Raw genomic sequence first — 16,658 nt, forward strand, 5'->3', positions numbered from 1 at the left:
GGTAGTTAGATTCTCCGGCTGGCGCGAGTCATCTAGCGATCACCGTAGGCATGATCCCCGGCTACTTCTAGTGTTGGCGTTAGGAGTAGCTATTTGGTCAACCCAGTTACCACAGCCCTATGAGCTGGATTTTTGTATCTCGCAGACTTACACGTTCCTCTGAGACCCTGTCCACTGGGGTCATAACACTGCTCCTATGTACAAGAATATAACTACTATAATACTGCCCCCTGTGTACAAGAATATAGCTACTATAATACTGCCCATATGTACACGAATATAACTACTATAATACTGTCCCCTATGTACAAAATTATAACTACTATAATACTGCTCCTATGTACAAGAATATAACTACTATAATACTGCTCCTATGTACAAGAATATAACCACTGTAATACTGCCCCTATGTACAAGAATATAACTACTATAATACTGCCACTATGTACAAGAATATAACTACTATAATACTGCTCCTATGTACAAGAATATAACTACTATAATACTGCTCCTATGTACAATAATATAACCACTGTAATACTGCCCCTATTTACAAGAATATAACTATAACTACTATAATACTGCTCCTATGTACAAGAATATAACTACTATAATACTGCTCCTATGTACAAGAATATAAATACTATAATACTGACCCTATGTACAAGAATAGAACTACTATAATACTGCTCCTATATACAAGAATACAAGAATATATCTACTATAATACTGCCCCCTATGTACAAGTAGATATCTAATATTATTCAGCCACCTATGTAGAATCATTTATTTACCATGATAGTGCCTCAATGTATTTAAAGGGGTTGTCAAATGTAGAAAGTTAATTTTAGTAAATAGATCTTTGAATAATAATAACTTCTCCAATTTGATGGGTTTTTTTAAATGTTTCTTTGCTGAGATAATCTTATACATATGCCCCTGCTGTGTACTGTGTAATGGCCATGTCTCACCTTACAGGGACATGGTCTGTTTATATCACAGCTCCTGGGCAGGGGAGGAAGCAAAAGAGTATACAGACAGAACAGTATGGGATCACAAATTATTCTTTCTTTATGGTAAAAAATTGCTTGAAAACTGACAGTAAAATGCTTTGTCCCACAAAAGAATCAGCTGTGATCTTCCGCTGTTATGTCTGTATAGTCTTTTGCTTCCTCCCCCTCCCAGGAGCTATAGTATGATCAGACCATGTTCTTGTACAGTCAGACAGCCATTACACAGTACAAAGCAGGTGTACATTTATAAGATTATCTCAGCACTGGAAAAAACATTTTTAACACATTTAATTGTGAAACTTATTTTTATTCCATGATCTATTAATTAAAATGTTCTTTGTTAATGGGTAAACCCCTTTAACTATTACTATTAATGGGAATCAGTCTCCCAAAAAAACACTGCTTAGCTGCAAGTATAGCATTAATCTTTAGTAAATAGCATATAACTCATGGTAGGCTGGCCTCATGGAAGCTCGGCTGCAGGGAGAAAATGAACTTATATTCTCCCTGCAGCCGATCACTTCCAGTCACAAACAAGCTGCAGATATGCTGTCAGTCAAGGTGTAGAGGGACTGATAACAGCATGCTGACTGTGTTGTGACTGTTAAGGCCCCGTCTCACATAGCGATTTACCAACGATCACGACCAGCGATACGACCTGGCCGTGATCGTTGGTAAGTTGTTGTGTGGTCACTGGGGAGCTGTCACACAGACAGCTCTCCAGCGACCAACGATCAGGGGAACGACTTCGGCATCGTTGAAACTGTCTTCAACGATGCCGAAGTCCCCCTGCAGCACCCGGGTAACCAGGGTAAACATCGGGTTACTAAGTGCAGGGCCGCGCTTAGTAACCCGATATTTACCCTGGTTACCAAAAAAAAAAAAACACTACATACTCACCATCTGATGTCCGTCAGGTCCCTTGCCGTCTGCTTCCTGCTCTGACTGAGTGCCGCCGTACAGTGAGAGCAGAGCGCAGCGGTGACGTCACTGCTGCGCTCTGCTCTCACTGTACGGCTGCACTCAGTCAGAGCAGGAAGCAGACGGCGAGGGACCTGACGGACATCAGAAGGCGAGTATGTAGTGTTTGGTTTTTTTTACATTTACGCTGGTAATTAGGGTAAACATCGGGTTACTAAGCACGGCCCTGCGCTTAGTAACCCGATGTTTACCCTGGTTACCAGTGAAGACATTGCTGGATCGGTGTCACACACACCGATTCAGCGATGTCAGCGGGACCTCAACGACCAAAAAAAGGTCCAGGCCATTCCGACACAACCAGCGATCTCACAGCAGGGGCCTGATCGCTGGTACGTGTCACACATAGCGAGATCGCTACTGAGGTCGCTGTTGCGTCACAAAACTTGTGACTCAGCAGCGATCTCGCTATGTGAGACGGGGCCTTTACTGCCCCCTGAGCTACTCCGATAACTGGAAACAAGCGGCTGCAGACAATATGTAATATCTGTATTTTCTCCCTGTAGCCGCTTTTCCAGTTACACTGCCACACATGAATTTCTGCAGATGAACAAAGTTTTCATAAGTAACAGGTTCCCTGCAAACTCTCTTCTTTATTATCGTAATATATTTCTGTATTTCCTTATAGTTGTCAGGAATCTATTTTTATTTTCTGTCTTTATACTGATCTCAATAAATTCAGCCTTCAGCTTTCCAATCATTATTCTCCATTTTTTTTTTGCTGTCTTTAGGTGAACCCTTTGACAACACCATGATATTGAACACTGCCGTCTGTAACATCATTGTATCTATATTATTTGGCCATCGCTTTGACTATGATGATCCAAAACTTCACAGACTTTTGAAAATAGTAATGGAGTCGGCCATGATTGCTGGTAGCCCCATGGCCTTGGTAAGCTACTGATGTGGTAAATGGTTGCAGAGTTCAGCAATGGGTGTGGGAGGGTGCACCATCTGCTGCCAAAAGTTGCTTAAACGTCACACCATCAACCACTTTTATGATTTGCATACATTTCTCTCCTTCTTGGCTTCACCGTAGAGCTCATAAATTAGTAGCAACGGTCAAATGCTGTGTAACTATGACATGACTGCTAGAGCCATTCAACAAGAACAGGGGGCACGGGCTGAGAGGAAGCTCTTGACCGGAGGTGGATGAGTAAAGATTTGCTTATATACAGTGGGCAAACCAGTGACTGAAAGCAAAAAATATACTATTAACCTTGCATAACCAATTTAAAATGGGACAAAATTAACCTGGAATTAATCCTTCTACTCCATAGCGCCATATATGCCATATGATGGAGCCAAGTAGATAAGTCATAACATGCAGGTTGCACGCTTCCAGCCAAGGGTAGTTGTGATATTGGCATAGCTGCCATGAGAAACCACTGAGTCGTGGAGGGAGACTCACTAAGTTGTGAAACCCCATGCCTTAAGCATATATGGTGGGAGGCTGTGTGAGATGGTAACCTCATAGTGGCATGGAACTGTGCCCTGTTGGAGAAGACTCCTAGGTGAGAACCACTGAAGATAGAGGTCTCTTTTGCTAGACTAAGAACTTCTTGTAAGGATTTAAGTCTATTGTTCCCCTCTAAGTGTAGGCCAAGGCATAACCCAATGTTATTTACTGCGTGTAAAACTATGTCCTTAATGGAATTCGATAAACTGGAACAGTTTGGACGCAATTGGTCAAAGTATGGGGTAACCCTTTGAGGTACTAAAATATTTTTTTCCCAAAGTATGAGCAGGGTAGACCTAAACCCAGCCAGAAGTGTCTGCCCTGTAGCCTAGTGTGAGTCCTTAGGGTTGAAGTCCAGCTGAGTAACCTCGTATGGTCAAGATAGGTATTGTCAAATCCCCAAAACACAAGAAGTAAATAATCAGCCATCTTTCTGAGTACGGAGAAAGTTAAAGTTTTGCATCATCAACTAGGAGGTAGTGGTAATGGTACAATGTATGTTATACTGATGAGTTGCTACACCCATCAATACTCCTATATGCAATGACTTCATATGCATTTTCCTCCACAGTTGTACAACGCATTTCCTTTCCTGATGCGCTGGTTTCCTGGAACTCATAAATGTATCAAACAAAATGTTACTGAATTACATTCATTTGTTAAAGAAGTATTCACAAAACAAAGGAAGGAACTGGATGTGAATGACCAGAGTAGTCTTATAGATTCTTTTTTGGTCAAGCAGAAAGAGGTAAAGTAATAAGATAGATGTTTTTTAATAATACTGGTTTTCTGGGACAAAATGAGAAGGTTAATATTTGCTGAGCATGGAAAAAGGGCAGAGTAAGAATGCTGGGGCCCCTGGGAATCCAGTCTTCATGATATAATGCAATAAAACGAGTTTTGACAAAGCTTTTAAAGGTGGAAGTCAAACGTCTTTGACATATGGACAGCATTGGAAGAAAAGTTCGGCTCTGTCTTTCAAGACAAACTCTTGTTCTTTATTAAAAAATTATGGGCATAGACAACATTTAAAAACATGTATCAAAACATCTTATGCATTTCAAAATTAATTCCTTAATCATAGCTATGAGCTATGGTGACACTCTTGACCTGAGCTAACTACTTGTATATTTCAATGGAAAAGTTATTTCAAGTCTGGAGTCCTGACTGCCAGTTTGGATATTGTGATACGATCACTGTCTATTTTTTATATTTCATGGACATGTAAATATAGCTTAAAGAGTTTGTCCACTATTTTTACTATAATGATTTATCCTTAGGATCGGTCATCAATGTCTGATCTGCTGGGGTCTGACACCTGGCACCCTCCAGATCAGCTGTTGGTTTCAGTAATGGTGGCCGCCATCCCGAAGTGCTCACTTGCTGAGCTGCTCCATCTACTTGTAGTGCAGTACCAAGCCCCAGACACTACAAGTTGATGGAGCTGCTCGGCAAGTGAGTACTTCTGGCCGGGTGCCGGCACCGATAACAGCTGATCTGGAGGGTGCCAGATGTCGGACCCCAGCCTATCAGACATTGATAACAGATTCAAAGGTTGGGTCATCAATGTAAAAATAGTGGACAACCTCTTTAAGCAAAATTGACATGTCCATGAAAAATAGACAGCGCTTGGATCACAATAACCAAACTAACAGTAGGGACTTGGTCTGCAAAGAATTAGGAAGAATGGATGCCAATATTACACCAGCCACCAGATCAATGCTGCCTGTGATTGGCTGCAGCAGCCAGATGACTTTGTGAAGTGCATCACCATATAACATCTGATGACGCGCTGCTCAAATCGCCTGACTGCTGCAGCCAATCACAAGCTTCAGTGGTAAGGCAGCTAGGGGCTAGGGGCTACTTCCTGTCGCTGCAAAGACTACATTGTGGCCTGCATTGGATCCTAGTGGATGCTGATGAGTGAGTAGGTTTGAGTTTTCCATTTGGTACAAATCCACTCTCCTGAGCAAAATTTTGTTTTGCTGAGATAAACCCTTGAACTCGAGTGATCCAGGGATCTAATGCTTTGTAACATAATGCTATTTCCTGGGTGGATTCGATGATGTCATCACGGAACCGATAGGGATTTTTTAATGCAAGAATATTACAAAATAGTATAGATCATGTCATCATATAGAAAGGGATTTAGAATGAAGATGACTTCGTCTTTGGATCACCCCTATAACTGTGACAATGCTTTTGGGTCATGCCTTGGTCTAAAGCAAGCCATATATTAGATGTCTGTCAACTGAATGATGGTTCGGCCGATCATTTGGCTGGCAGCCATCTCTGCTGCTTCTCCCATTAGGGCTGATTCAGCAGAGCGCTCCTGTGCTTTCTATGAGAGATCCACTGCCAGTCATGTCTGCTGCCCTCTCAAATTATTTTTTATCTCATCTCCATCTATAGATAACTGATTTTACTGGGTCTTATTTCTCATTTGATGCTTTAGTTCATTTTAAGCCAGTATTTTAATGCTTTATGAACAATATCTTCTATGACATTTTCTATCACAATGTCCTATTTTATCCTGGTGATAGTCTGATCTAATTGAAAGATCAAAAATTCTATCAGCCCAAATGTTTGATCAGTTTAGTTCAGGTGCAGGACTCTAAGATTGAAAAGTGCCTGTTAAAAGGAACCTTTCACCAGGTTTCTAAAGAGTGCCCATCACTTTTCAGGCCTCTTTTACACCATTCTTGCATGTTGTATATATGTCTCCGGTCCGGTTAAATGGGCATCTCTGGCCTTGATCTGGAACCTCATCTCTTCTTACAATCGCGGTCCTTCTTCCTGCTTCATGTGGATGATGCATCCCATGTCATCCACACAGTATACTTCAATTGCACTCCTGCTTTGGCGCACTTCCCTCTGCCTTGACGAGGGCAGAGTAGAGTTCTGTAGTGCGCATGCGCCGTGAAAGGGCACACAGTATCGATGGCTTTGAAGTGAAGCTGGCACATGCGCACTATAGTACTTTGGTTGTTTAATTTACTGGAAAGGATATGGCGGAGAAGAGAGGTGAGAAATTCCAAATTAAATCTAGAGGTCCATTACTCACTAAGACATGCCATTTAAAGGACCCTTTTAATCCTTACTGGATTCCTTCAAGGAAAGTCTGTTAGTGGGAGGGGGGACCATTCTCTGAATTCATTAGATCTCTAGACCACAACTTTGTTCTTTGTTAACAGTCTCACCCCTGCCAATTCTTCCAGGGTTATGGTACCATTTCATAGCTTGGGTTATTCGATAGCTAGCTACCATTTACAACTGACACTGACTGATGATATCCTTTCATCGTACATGTATGGCGATTTATGGAAATCACTTTCCGCTGAAAGAGGTAAAAAAATCCTCCTCTCCATGTTCATCTGCCACCAGCAATTCAGAAGGATAGGAAAGAAACCCCTCCACTCCAAAATCCTGACAGATTGTGCTCTGGTGTAATGTCAGTAAGGGGCGACAACAAGCTTCTTCCATGATCTGCTCTGTGCTGTCCCAAGAGCTTCAGTGCCCGGTGGGCCACAGTTGACAGACTCAAGGGCTCCATGTGGTGTCAGACCACATGTTTGAGATCAATGCTTTAATGCAGGGGTGGGCAATTAATTTTCCAAAGGGGCCATATGAGAGACCGTGACTGTTGTCGAAGACTGCACCAATAAGCTAAAATTAATTCTGCTCAATATTAACATTAATATATTATAATTATTATATTATTGATAATTATATTAATATTAATTGTATCACTTAATATGTTGTAAGTTGTAAGTTGGCATCCCCTTATATATCGCTTGAACCCGAGTACAGCCCCTTCTGTATATCGTATGAGACCCCCACAGAGCCTTATATGCTGTAAGAGCCCCCACATAGCCTCCCCATATACAGCATGAGCCCCACACAGCCTCCACATATACAGCATAAGCCCTACACAGCCACCTATATAATGAATGATCCCCACACAGCCTCCCCATATATGGCATGAGCCCAACACAGCCTCCCTATATACTGAATGAGCTCCACACAGCCTCCCCATATACTGAATGAGCCCCACACAGCCTCCCCATATATGGCATGAGCCCAACAGAGCCTCCCATATACTGAATGAGCTCCACACAGCCTCCCATATACTGTATGAGCCCCACACAGCCTCCCCATATACTGCATAAGCCCCACACAGCCTCCAAATGTGCAAAATGAGGCCTCCATAGCCTCCCCTTGTGCAGCACAAGGCCCCCATTGTCTCCCCTTGTGCAGCACGAGGCCCCATAGCCTCCCCTTGTGCAGCACGTGGCACCCACAGCCTCCCCTTGTGCACCACGAAACTCCAATAGCCTCCCCATGTGCAGCACAACACCCCATAGCCTCCCCATGTGCACCAAAACACCCCTATAGCCTCCCCATGTGCAGAACGATGCCCCCATAGCCTCCTCTTGTGCAGCACGAGGCCCCATATCCTCCCATTGTGCATCACGAGACCCCCATAGTCTCCCCTTGTGCAGCACGAGGCCCCATAGCCTCCCAATGTGCAGCATGACACCCCAATAGCCTCCCCATGTGCAGAACAACACCCCGTAGCCTCTCCATGTGCAGCACCATGCCCCACAGCCTCCCTATGTGTAGCACGACGCCCCAATAGCCTCCCCATGTTCAGCACAACACCCCGTAGCATCTCCATGTGCAGCACAATGCTCCCATAGCCTCTCCATGTACATCATAACACCTCCATCACCTCCCCATGTGCATATCGACACTCACATAGCCTCTCCAAGTACACTATGTCACCACCATAGCCTCCCCTTGTGCAGCACCACACCCTCATAGCCTTTCCATGCTCACCCAAACATCCCATGCACATGAAAAAAATTAACACCACATACTCTCCTCGGTCCTGTTCCCCGGCGCTTTGCTTCGGTCTTGGTGTCTCCTGTGCACTGAATCTCCATAGCACACAGTTGACACAAAGAAACTACATCATCGTGACAGCTGATTTACACGCTGATTGGTGGAGGAAGTGGACAGAGGCCCCTCCTCCACCAGAGAAGTCAGCGCAGATGGAGACAGCAAGCAGGTGGACACGGTGCGGCATGTGGAACTCTGTTTTCCAGCGCTACGGCTATCTCGGTCCGCAGGTAGGACTGACACAGCCAAAGGGCCAGATGTGGCCCATGAGCTGCCTTTTGCCCAGGTCTGCTCTAATGTATTACACTTTCAGCTGAGATCTAAGGAAGTACACAGTTTGGAGACCTATGTGCATGTTGGAAATAAATATGAGGCCCCTCTTACTTGGATTGCATAGATTCTAATTAATTTCTATTCTTTAAGAAATTATTTTTTTCTTCTCATAATCCTGTTTGATGCAGAACAATTGGTTTTTCTGAGTGCATTAATGAAGTTTGAGCTGAAGTATGGTTCACAAGCTACTATCTAACACGGTAATTTGATAAAGCCATCTAAACACCCTCCTTATCCATTATTGTGTTGGCATCCTGAAGTCACCACTAGAAGGAGATTTCTGCATACTGATTGTACCTTGAACTCAATAATAACAGTATACAGTAAGCTCCCTCTATTGGTCAACCTCGTCAACACTAGCGGGCAGGTTTACATTTAAAAGAAAGAAGATCTATACAGGGGATTTGGAGTTCTGTATATCCAAAACAAAACTCCAAGTGCTCTTAATTTATAGTTAGAAATTATTCAAAAACAATTGAAATAAAAAATGAAACAGTATTAAAATAAATGGAGATTTACTTTGCTCCAATATACTTTTAGTTTTTTCTTATATTTGTCTACAGTGTTCCCTAATAGATGTATTCTGCATTTTGTGCTTTTCAGGAGAAACCAAATCCTGAATTATATTTTCATGATGAAAACTTAACAGCTGTTGTAACTGACTTGTTCGCTGCTGGAATGGAGACGACTTCTACCACCCTGAGATGGGGCCTTCTACTGATGATGAAATATCCAGAAATCCAAAGTAAGAAGATATCACTAATGTTGTAAATACAATAGAAATATACAAGCAGTTATGTCTAACTGTGACGGATAGAAGCTATACTGTTGATTTAGAATAATCCAGCAGCTATAGTGGATAAAACGGTAATTGCTGACAAGGAGTGGTTATCTTAACCCAGGGGATAATGGGAAATTTGTTATTGTGTCCTGGACATCTAAGAAAAAGCTATGTGCAAGAGAATGTCCTGTCAGACTGAAATCAGACAAGCTGTATAGAAAAGTTCTTTTGGGAAATGCATCTTTATTACCTAAAAATAGAAGTAAGAGAGCTACAGCACTGGACTCATCCCCCTCAGCCACTTTACGTCAACCCAGCTTCCTGTCTCACTTTGCAAGGGGGTGTGGAACACCACTCTTGGAGCCAGACCAGTGTGAAAAGGTTGTTGGAAGGATAGCAGATAAATGCTTCCAGTCAGCTTGCCAGCATAACCCTGTCTTCCATAAGGTCAAGTCTCAGTATCCAAGTAGGAGGAATCACTGGAAAAATACTTGAGTTTCCCATTGACTTCCATTAAACTTGTTACTCGGGTTGAGGACCTGAGCATTACGACTCGAATAACAAGCACCCGAGCATTTTATTGCTCGCTCATCACTACTGATAACACCTCTATTCTACAGTAGTAGAACAGAGGATTCACCATTCATAATAGGTAATGTCACAGCTCACCTCCCCCTCCTCCTGTGAAATGTTTGATAACACCATTATATACATTATATAACACATAATCCACCATTTTCAATATTTAATGTAACAGCTAACCTCTTCACCTTCCTGTACAATGACTGATAAGACCTCTATATACAGTAGCTAACACAAGATCCACCATTCACAATACAGCATGTCACAGCTCACCTCCTTCTCCTTCCTTCACAATGATCTTTACACAGGCTCCTTAGATGCTTTAATACAAATTATACGGTCAGGGTCTGCTAATTTACAAGTACCTTTATGGTTTTATGAAGGAAAGCTGGGGATCTGGGAGTTTATAAAACAGGATACATGGTTCTAGTTAAGAATTGGAAATATTAAGGATAATTATTTCTTTAAAAACAGAAAATGTTCAAAATGAAATCGAAAAAGTAATCGGTTTAGCTGAACCTCAGATGATACATCGCAAAGAAATGCCATACACAGACGCTGTCATCCATGAGATTCAGAGATTTGCCAATCTTGTGCCAACCAATGTGCCACATCAGACAACTCAAGATGTCACAGTAAAGGGCTTCTTCCTGCCAAAAGTAGGTATTAAAAAAAGAATATCCTCTGGTTGCATCTTGCTTAGAGTTAACTGAATCAATCTGTAGATTAACAACTTCTAGTAGAATTTCCTGAAAGTTGCAGATACTCACATAATCAAAAATGTTGCCATTGAGTTTGTGAGGATCGGCCAAAAGAAAAAAGTGCCCACCATTGCTTAACACACAACCAAAGACTAAGAGTGGGGCAATAAAGTCATGTATTGCAGCATGGCTTCACCATGATACACTGCAGCTATCACATGACATGGACTAACACAGCCAATCATGGGGTTATCACAGCAAACCTAAAAGATGGGAGTTGGTCAAGGAGTGCCATTTTATGCTTTTACAGTGTAGAAAAAAAGGAGGCCAGAGCACATAGTTCATTCCACCTATGGATAGATATAGGCCTAAGCAGTGAAGCACTGTACCTGTATTGTCAGTGTGACTGCAAATTGATTGATCTGAAATAGACACACCTTAATATCAGCATTTTTTCACATACTGCCACATACTACAAGGAGGGCAGCAATAAGCCCCTCAGTGAAAATATTGCTACTGAAACAAAATCCTGAATCCAAGGCTGGAGATCAACAGAAAGTATGCTTCCTGCATTGCGAGATTGGCAAGTCATGTACATATTTTTCATATCCAAAAGATAAATCACCACCACTTCCACTTACCATCTATTTACACCTACAGTATTTAGATATATTGTCATCATTTAGACATTAAAGAGGCTGTCTTTTCAATGCAGAGCTGAGAAAGGGTTCAATAAACTCCTAGACGACCGTAGAGTGATAAACACATTTGTTCAGGCAGTTAGAGACTTTTTAGGAATTTGTGGCAAATGTATTCTAAGCAAATTGATTTTGGAGGTAAAGTTATCAAACCTGACAAATTCAAAAATTGAAACGATCAACTTATCTCAAGTCTTGATTAATGGGACCTTGTTTATAGTTTATAAAGACATCCTGAGGTATTAGGAAACATTAGAAGAGGTCATTTATTTAGTCATGCAATATGGAGCTGTTATCATACTCCAAGCTAATGGCATTTATGTAAAAAGTCCTAAAGCCCCGATAACAGGCTAACTAGGAGTCCCAGTGGTCAAAGCCTCAGCAATCGGAAAGTTATCCTCTTTCCTTTGGATGCAAAATAAGATTTTTTTTAATACCCCTTTAACACAATGTCCCAGATTATTGTTCAGTTTCTCTTGCCTAAATAAATATATGTTTTGGGCCAAAGGGGCTGCATAGAGATCACTTTCAGATTTCATTTGGTTTAGCAATGAGAGGTTGCTTGAGAAGAAATACACCAGCTTCCTCAGATGCCCACAAAAAGTACTGAATACATTTCCACATGGGGATCTAATAATGTGCGCATATGAGGTCCAGGTATTATTGCTGAGGGTTCTGCCCTACATTTAGTACATCTTAGCATGAAGAATCATTCATGAATTCATGTTTTTTTTTTGGCAGGGAACTCATGTAATACCATCACTGACATCTGTCCTTCGAGATGACAAGTACTTCAAGAAACCTGATGACTTTTATCCTGAACATTTTTTAGACTCTGATGGAAATTTTGTCAAAAATGAGGCCTTTATACCATTTTCTGTTGGTGAGTATTCTCAAAAGTAGAGATGGTGAATAATTCAACAATCTCAGGGACTTTCTGACACCAGAACACTCCATGGTCTTAGGTTTTCTGTCTGCTCTTTTTTTATAGGGAAGAGAAGTTGTGCAGGAGAGAACTTGGCTAAAATGGAACTTTTCCTCTTCTTTACAAAGCTGCTTCAGAACTTCACATTCAAGGCTCCACCTGGTTCAAAGCTGGATCTCAGTGGTGCCGTTGGCTTCACCACACGCCCCCAAGAACATGAGATATGTGCAATTCCACATTATTAAACAACACACATCAGCCACTGCAAGTGTTAGTCTTTAAGCTGGGGGTGATTTCATGATTAGCTCTAAATACTGGAGGTCTTTAATGGATTGGGGATTACATTCAAGGGTAGTTATCTGGGTAAGTGTGAAACAAAATATTCTTGGTAATCTAGTGTGACCAAGTTGTTAATACATTGTTATCCTTGTTGTCCAAGGTGGCCTAGGGGTTAATGGCAATATTCCTAATGGTCTTCCATAGTGATCTGGGATAGTGTGAGGGTCAATTAAATTTTCGATGATATTCTAGGGTGTTCATTCCTTGCATGGGCTGTGGTAGGATGCTACATATATTTATCTGTTTTTGTCCAGCTCCTCCTTCTTATCTACGTGTCTGCTCATCTACCCCTCGTTTTGTCATCCCTGCTTATGACTAAATAGTTTGGTTGCTATAAATTTACTCTTTTCACAAAAAATCTACAGTCAATCACTGTTTAGTATTACCCACAGTTCCTTCTACCCTATAACACTGTGTCTGTAAGGCGTGATCATTTTCAATATTATCAATCAACATAGATCACATATTCTCCTTGACCTAAAACACCTTTAATATATGATTGTTGGTGGTCTCCTTTACAACAGTCAAAAAAGGACCCATGTACTTGGGAAACATAACATAAAGTCATTGACAACTCTCAGTTTCTTGAGGAGTGACTGTCATTATATGAAAATAAACATTCCTGCCCTTTAATGCTATTTGTAAATGTATGTTATATTCTTGTATATGTCATTGTTGTCAGTATTAAGTGTGCATTTTGTAAGAAACCCAATAAAAATCGAATGAAAAAGTAACTCTGTCTCAGCTCCAGGTTTGAATGTAAAGGAACATGAAAACTATCATCAGCAGATTAGCTTTTACAGATACTCTGATATCTTGCTCTGCTTATTGCTCTGGTAATGAGCCTCAGTTTAGTACTTTGCATTCACAAAGGTTTACTTATTAACAAGCTAGTTTCATATATGACCTTGATAAATAATCAATAATTAAATCAATTCAAAGCAAGGGGTTTCTGTGCACCCTGTTTCTATAGGAGAGATGTCCTCAGCTGCTTCTGCCTCTCCTGTGGTGTATAATGGAAACTGCCACCTCTTCAAATGGATCACACAACACCCTCGTTCCCGGTACAATTTGGGTTCCTAATTCACATAATTAAAGAGAACTTGTCAGCAAGATATTGTAATTTACAGTAAAGACATAGCTGTAATGGCGCGTTTATGCAGATTAAATTAATAACTTTGGTAAAGAGACCCTCTTTTTTGGTTCTTCTTTAATGAACATTTGAAGTTTTCTGCTCCTAGATTTCGGTGCACAGAGGAGGGACTGAATATTCCTCTCTTCCTGTTTGGGATTGCCCAGCCCTTCCATCCGCTTCAGATATTTGAATGACCTGGCTCCTCTTTTTCATAGATCAGCAGTGACCTGTTATTCAAAGATTGGAAGCAGTAAAGGGCTAGGAGGAAATAAAAAGCGCAATAGAGTCTTATCTGGGTATAAGGAGATAAATTCTATTCAAATTTACTCACCAGATTGAGCCCTAACAGAGGCTCATAAAGAAGTAAGCTGCTGCAGATCCACCGGCCTCCTCGTGACCAACCAAAGATAAAAATAAATGGGATATAGAGGTAGATTCTTCTCTGAGCCGCTTATAAAATTAGAAGTGCAATTAAGTAATCCAATGAAAAAGTGGCTTTATTTTAATAATAAAGCCTCTTTTTCATTGGATTACTTAATTGGACTTCTAATTTTATAAGCAGCGCAGAGAAAAATCTACCTCTATATCCCATTTGTTTTATCAAAGATTGGAAGCAGGCAGAGGGCCAGGGATCCTAGACTCAAAGGCAGGTGAAGGGCTGGGGATCACAGACTGGAGGCAGGCGGAAGGCCAGGGATCATAGACTGGAGCCAGGCAGAGGAGTTGGGGATCACAGACTGGAGGCAGGCAGAAAAGCTGGGAATCATAGACCAGAGGCCAGCGTAGGAGCTGGAAATCACAGACTGGAGGCAGGCGGAAGTCCAGGGATCATAGACTGGAGCCAGGCAGAGGGGTTGGGGATCACAGACTGGAGGGAGGTGGAAAGGCTAGGAATCAAAGACTAGAGGCTGGCGTAGGGGCTAGGGATCATAGACTGAAGGCAAGCAGAGGGGTTGGGGATCACAGAGAGGAGGCAAGAGGAGGGGCAGGTGATCACAGACCGGAGACCAGCAGAGGAGCTGGGTATCACAGACTGGAGGCAGGCGGAAGGCCAGGGATCATAGACTGGAGCCAGTCAGCAGAGTTGGGGATCACAGACTGGAGGCAGGCAGAAAAGCTGGGAATCATAGACTGGAGGCTGGTGCAGGGGCTGGGGATCAAAGACTGGAGGCAAGCAGAGGTACTGGGGAATCACAGAGTGGAGGCAGGCAGAGTGGACTAGAGGCAGGGGAAGGGCCAGTAATCAGGACAGGAGGCTACCAGAGGAGTCATAAATCACAGACAAGGAAGAGAAGATCCAGTGCATAGTCCGGCCCCTGTGCACCAAAATTTTATTAGCAGAAAACCTCAAAAGGTGATTAAAGAACCACAAAGGAGATTTCTTAACCAAAAGTATCAAATTAATCTGCCTTAAAGTGCCATCACAGCCATGTCTTTACTTTATATTACAATATCATGCCAACAGGTTCTCTTTAATATTAATATTAATCATTGCTTACTGAGATGAGACTGCAACTTAGTTCAAGAAAATGGAATTGAGCTTCAGTACTAGGTGCAGTCACTCTTAGTCCTGAGGTTTGCATTTTAGGAATTACATTGATTTAGCAAAAACACAGCCTATGAACAAGCAATTACTCGTATAGGAATGCCTGTATGTGTTCTGGATCCTCTATTCTGTGGCCACTCACAAACAGGATCGATAATTTGACTTTTTTTAACAATTTTTTCCAAAAAAAATCATGGACAGACAATATATTTTATTATGAACACATTGGAAAGCCATAAAAAATCATTATGATTATAAGTGTTCCATGTCCAGAATTCTGATATGAAGACATCAACTGCATTCACTGTAAAATGTAAAATGATTATAATAGTTAACATAATCTGTAAAAGTTTCATCAGCCTCAAAAAAATCAAAGACACCTTAATTTTTTTTTACGGACAGTGCAAAAAAAGTGCCCTACATTTACGGATTGTCCTGGAATTTATGGACGGATGGCAAACCTGCCCACAACTCAGAGATTAGTGGCAATTTTTATGATATGGGATTAATATTTAGAAAGGTAAGGGGCAAAAATCCAACAGATTCTAACTCGTTCTTCATGCAAACATTTTTTAGGCAAACAAAAGAAATCGTGTTAATCTTTTGAAGATTTTGTAAGATAAATAGAGATTTTTTTGCTCGTTCAACGATTAGACCTGAAATGGAGCAGTGGAACGATCACTAGTCTAAAAATTTTCACCACACTTAGCCAACCCTTGAATCAACCAGAAATGTAAAGCAGGGTTCATGTGATGGGACATTTGCCTGGACACAATATCGGTGTGTCGAGAATATTTCTCCAATCCAGTAATTTAAAGAGACTTGACAAGACAGACGTGCAATGTTAATCGCATGGAAATGATGTAATAATTTGTTTACAGATTTTTGGATACATCAGATTGATCTCACCCCCTTCTCATTCAGAAGAGAACAGCTTAACAACAAATGCCAGGAGATAGAAACACCACCAAAAAATGCTGCAATGACTCAGATTATAGTTGTGTTGAGAACAGTTGCCAGCGTGAATAATAAGACTGGTATGCAAAAAGCAAAGCACGTCGATAATGTTTACAATTTTTAAATACTATTATCCCCTTCAGATCACAAAAAAAAGTGACTCAGAATGCTTTCTTCATTGGTAAGTAAATGCAAGGAAAAGATGTTATGGCAACAACAGCAATAGTTTTTGAGGTGTGCACACAAATTAGACTTGAAAAAGTTTAGCAAAAATAACCTTTTGCTAGTTAGGTACATGCATGGAAATTA

The 16,658-nt window shown here is 41.3% G+C and overlaps 1 protein-coding gene across 1 annotated transcript in view; it reads left to right on the forward strand.

The window, feature by feature from the left end:
* LOC143808711 (cytochrome P450 2K1-like) overlaps positions 1 to 13,445 on the forward strand; it is a 28,854-nt gene extending 15,409 nt beyond the window's left edge. The window contains exons 5-10 of the mRNA XM_077291641.1: positions 2,723 to 2,883; positions 4,022 to 4,198; positions 9,289 to 9,430; positions 10,523 to 10,707; positions 12,189 to 12,330; positions 12,439 to 13,445. Coding sequence (XP_077147756.1) covers positions 2,723 to 2,883; positions 4,022 to 4,198; positions 9,289 to 9,430; positions 10,523 to 10,707; positions 12,189 to 12,330; positions 12,439 to 12,617 — 986 coding nt within the window. The 3' untranslated portion in view covers positions 12,618 to 13,445. The remainder of the gene's footprint in view (positions 1 to 2,722; positions 2,884 to 4,021; positions 4,199 to 9,288; positions 9,431 to 10,522; positions 10,708 to 12,188; positions 12,331 to 12,438) is intronic.
* Positions 13,446 to 16,658: the final 3,213 nt, after the last annotated feature.

This window comes from Ranitomeya variabilis, chromosome 2 (genome assembly GCF_051348905.1).
Source record: "Ranitomeya variabilis isolate aRanVar5 chromosome 2, aRanVar5.hap1, whole genome shotgun sequence".
NCBI lineage: Eukaryota > Metazoa > Chordata > Amphibia > Anura > Dendrobatidae > Ranitomeya > Ranitomeya variabilis.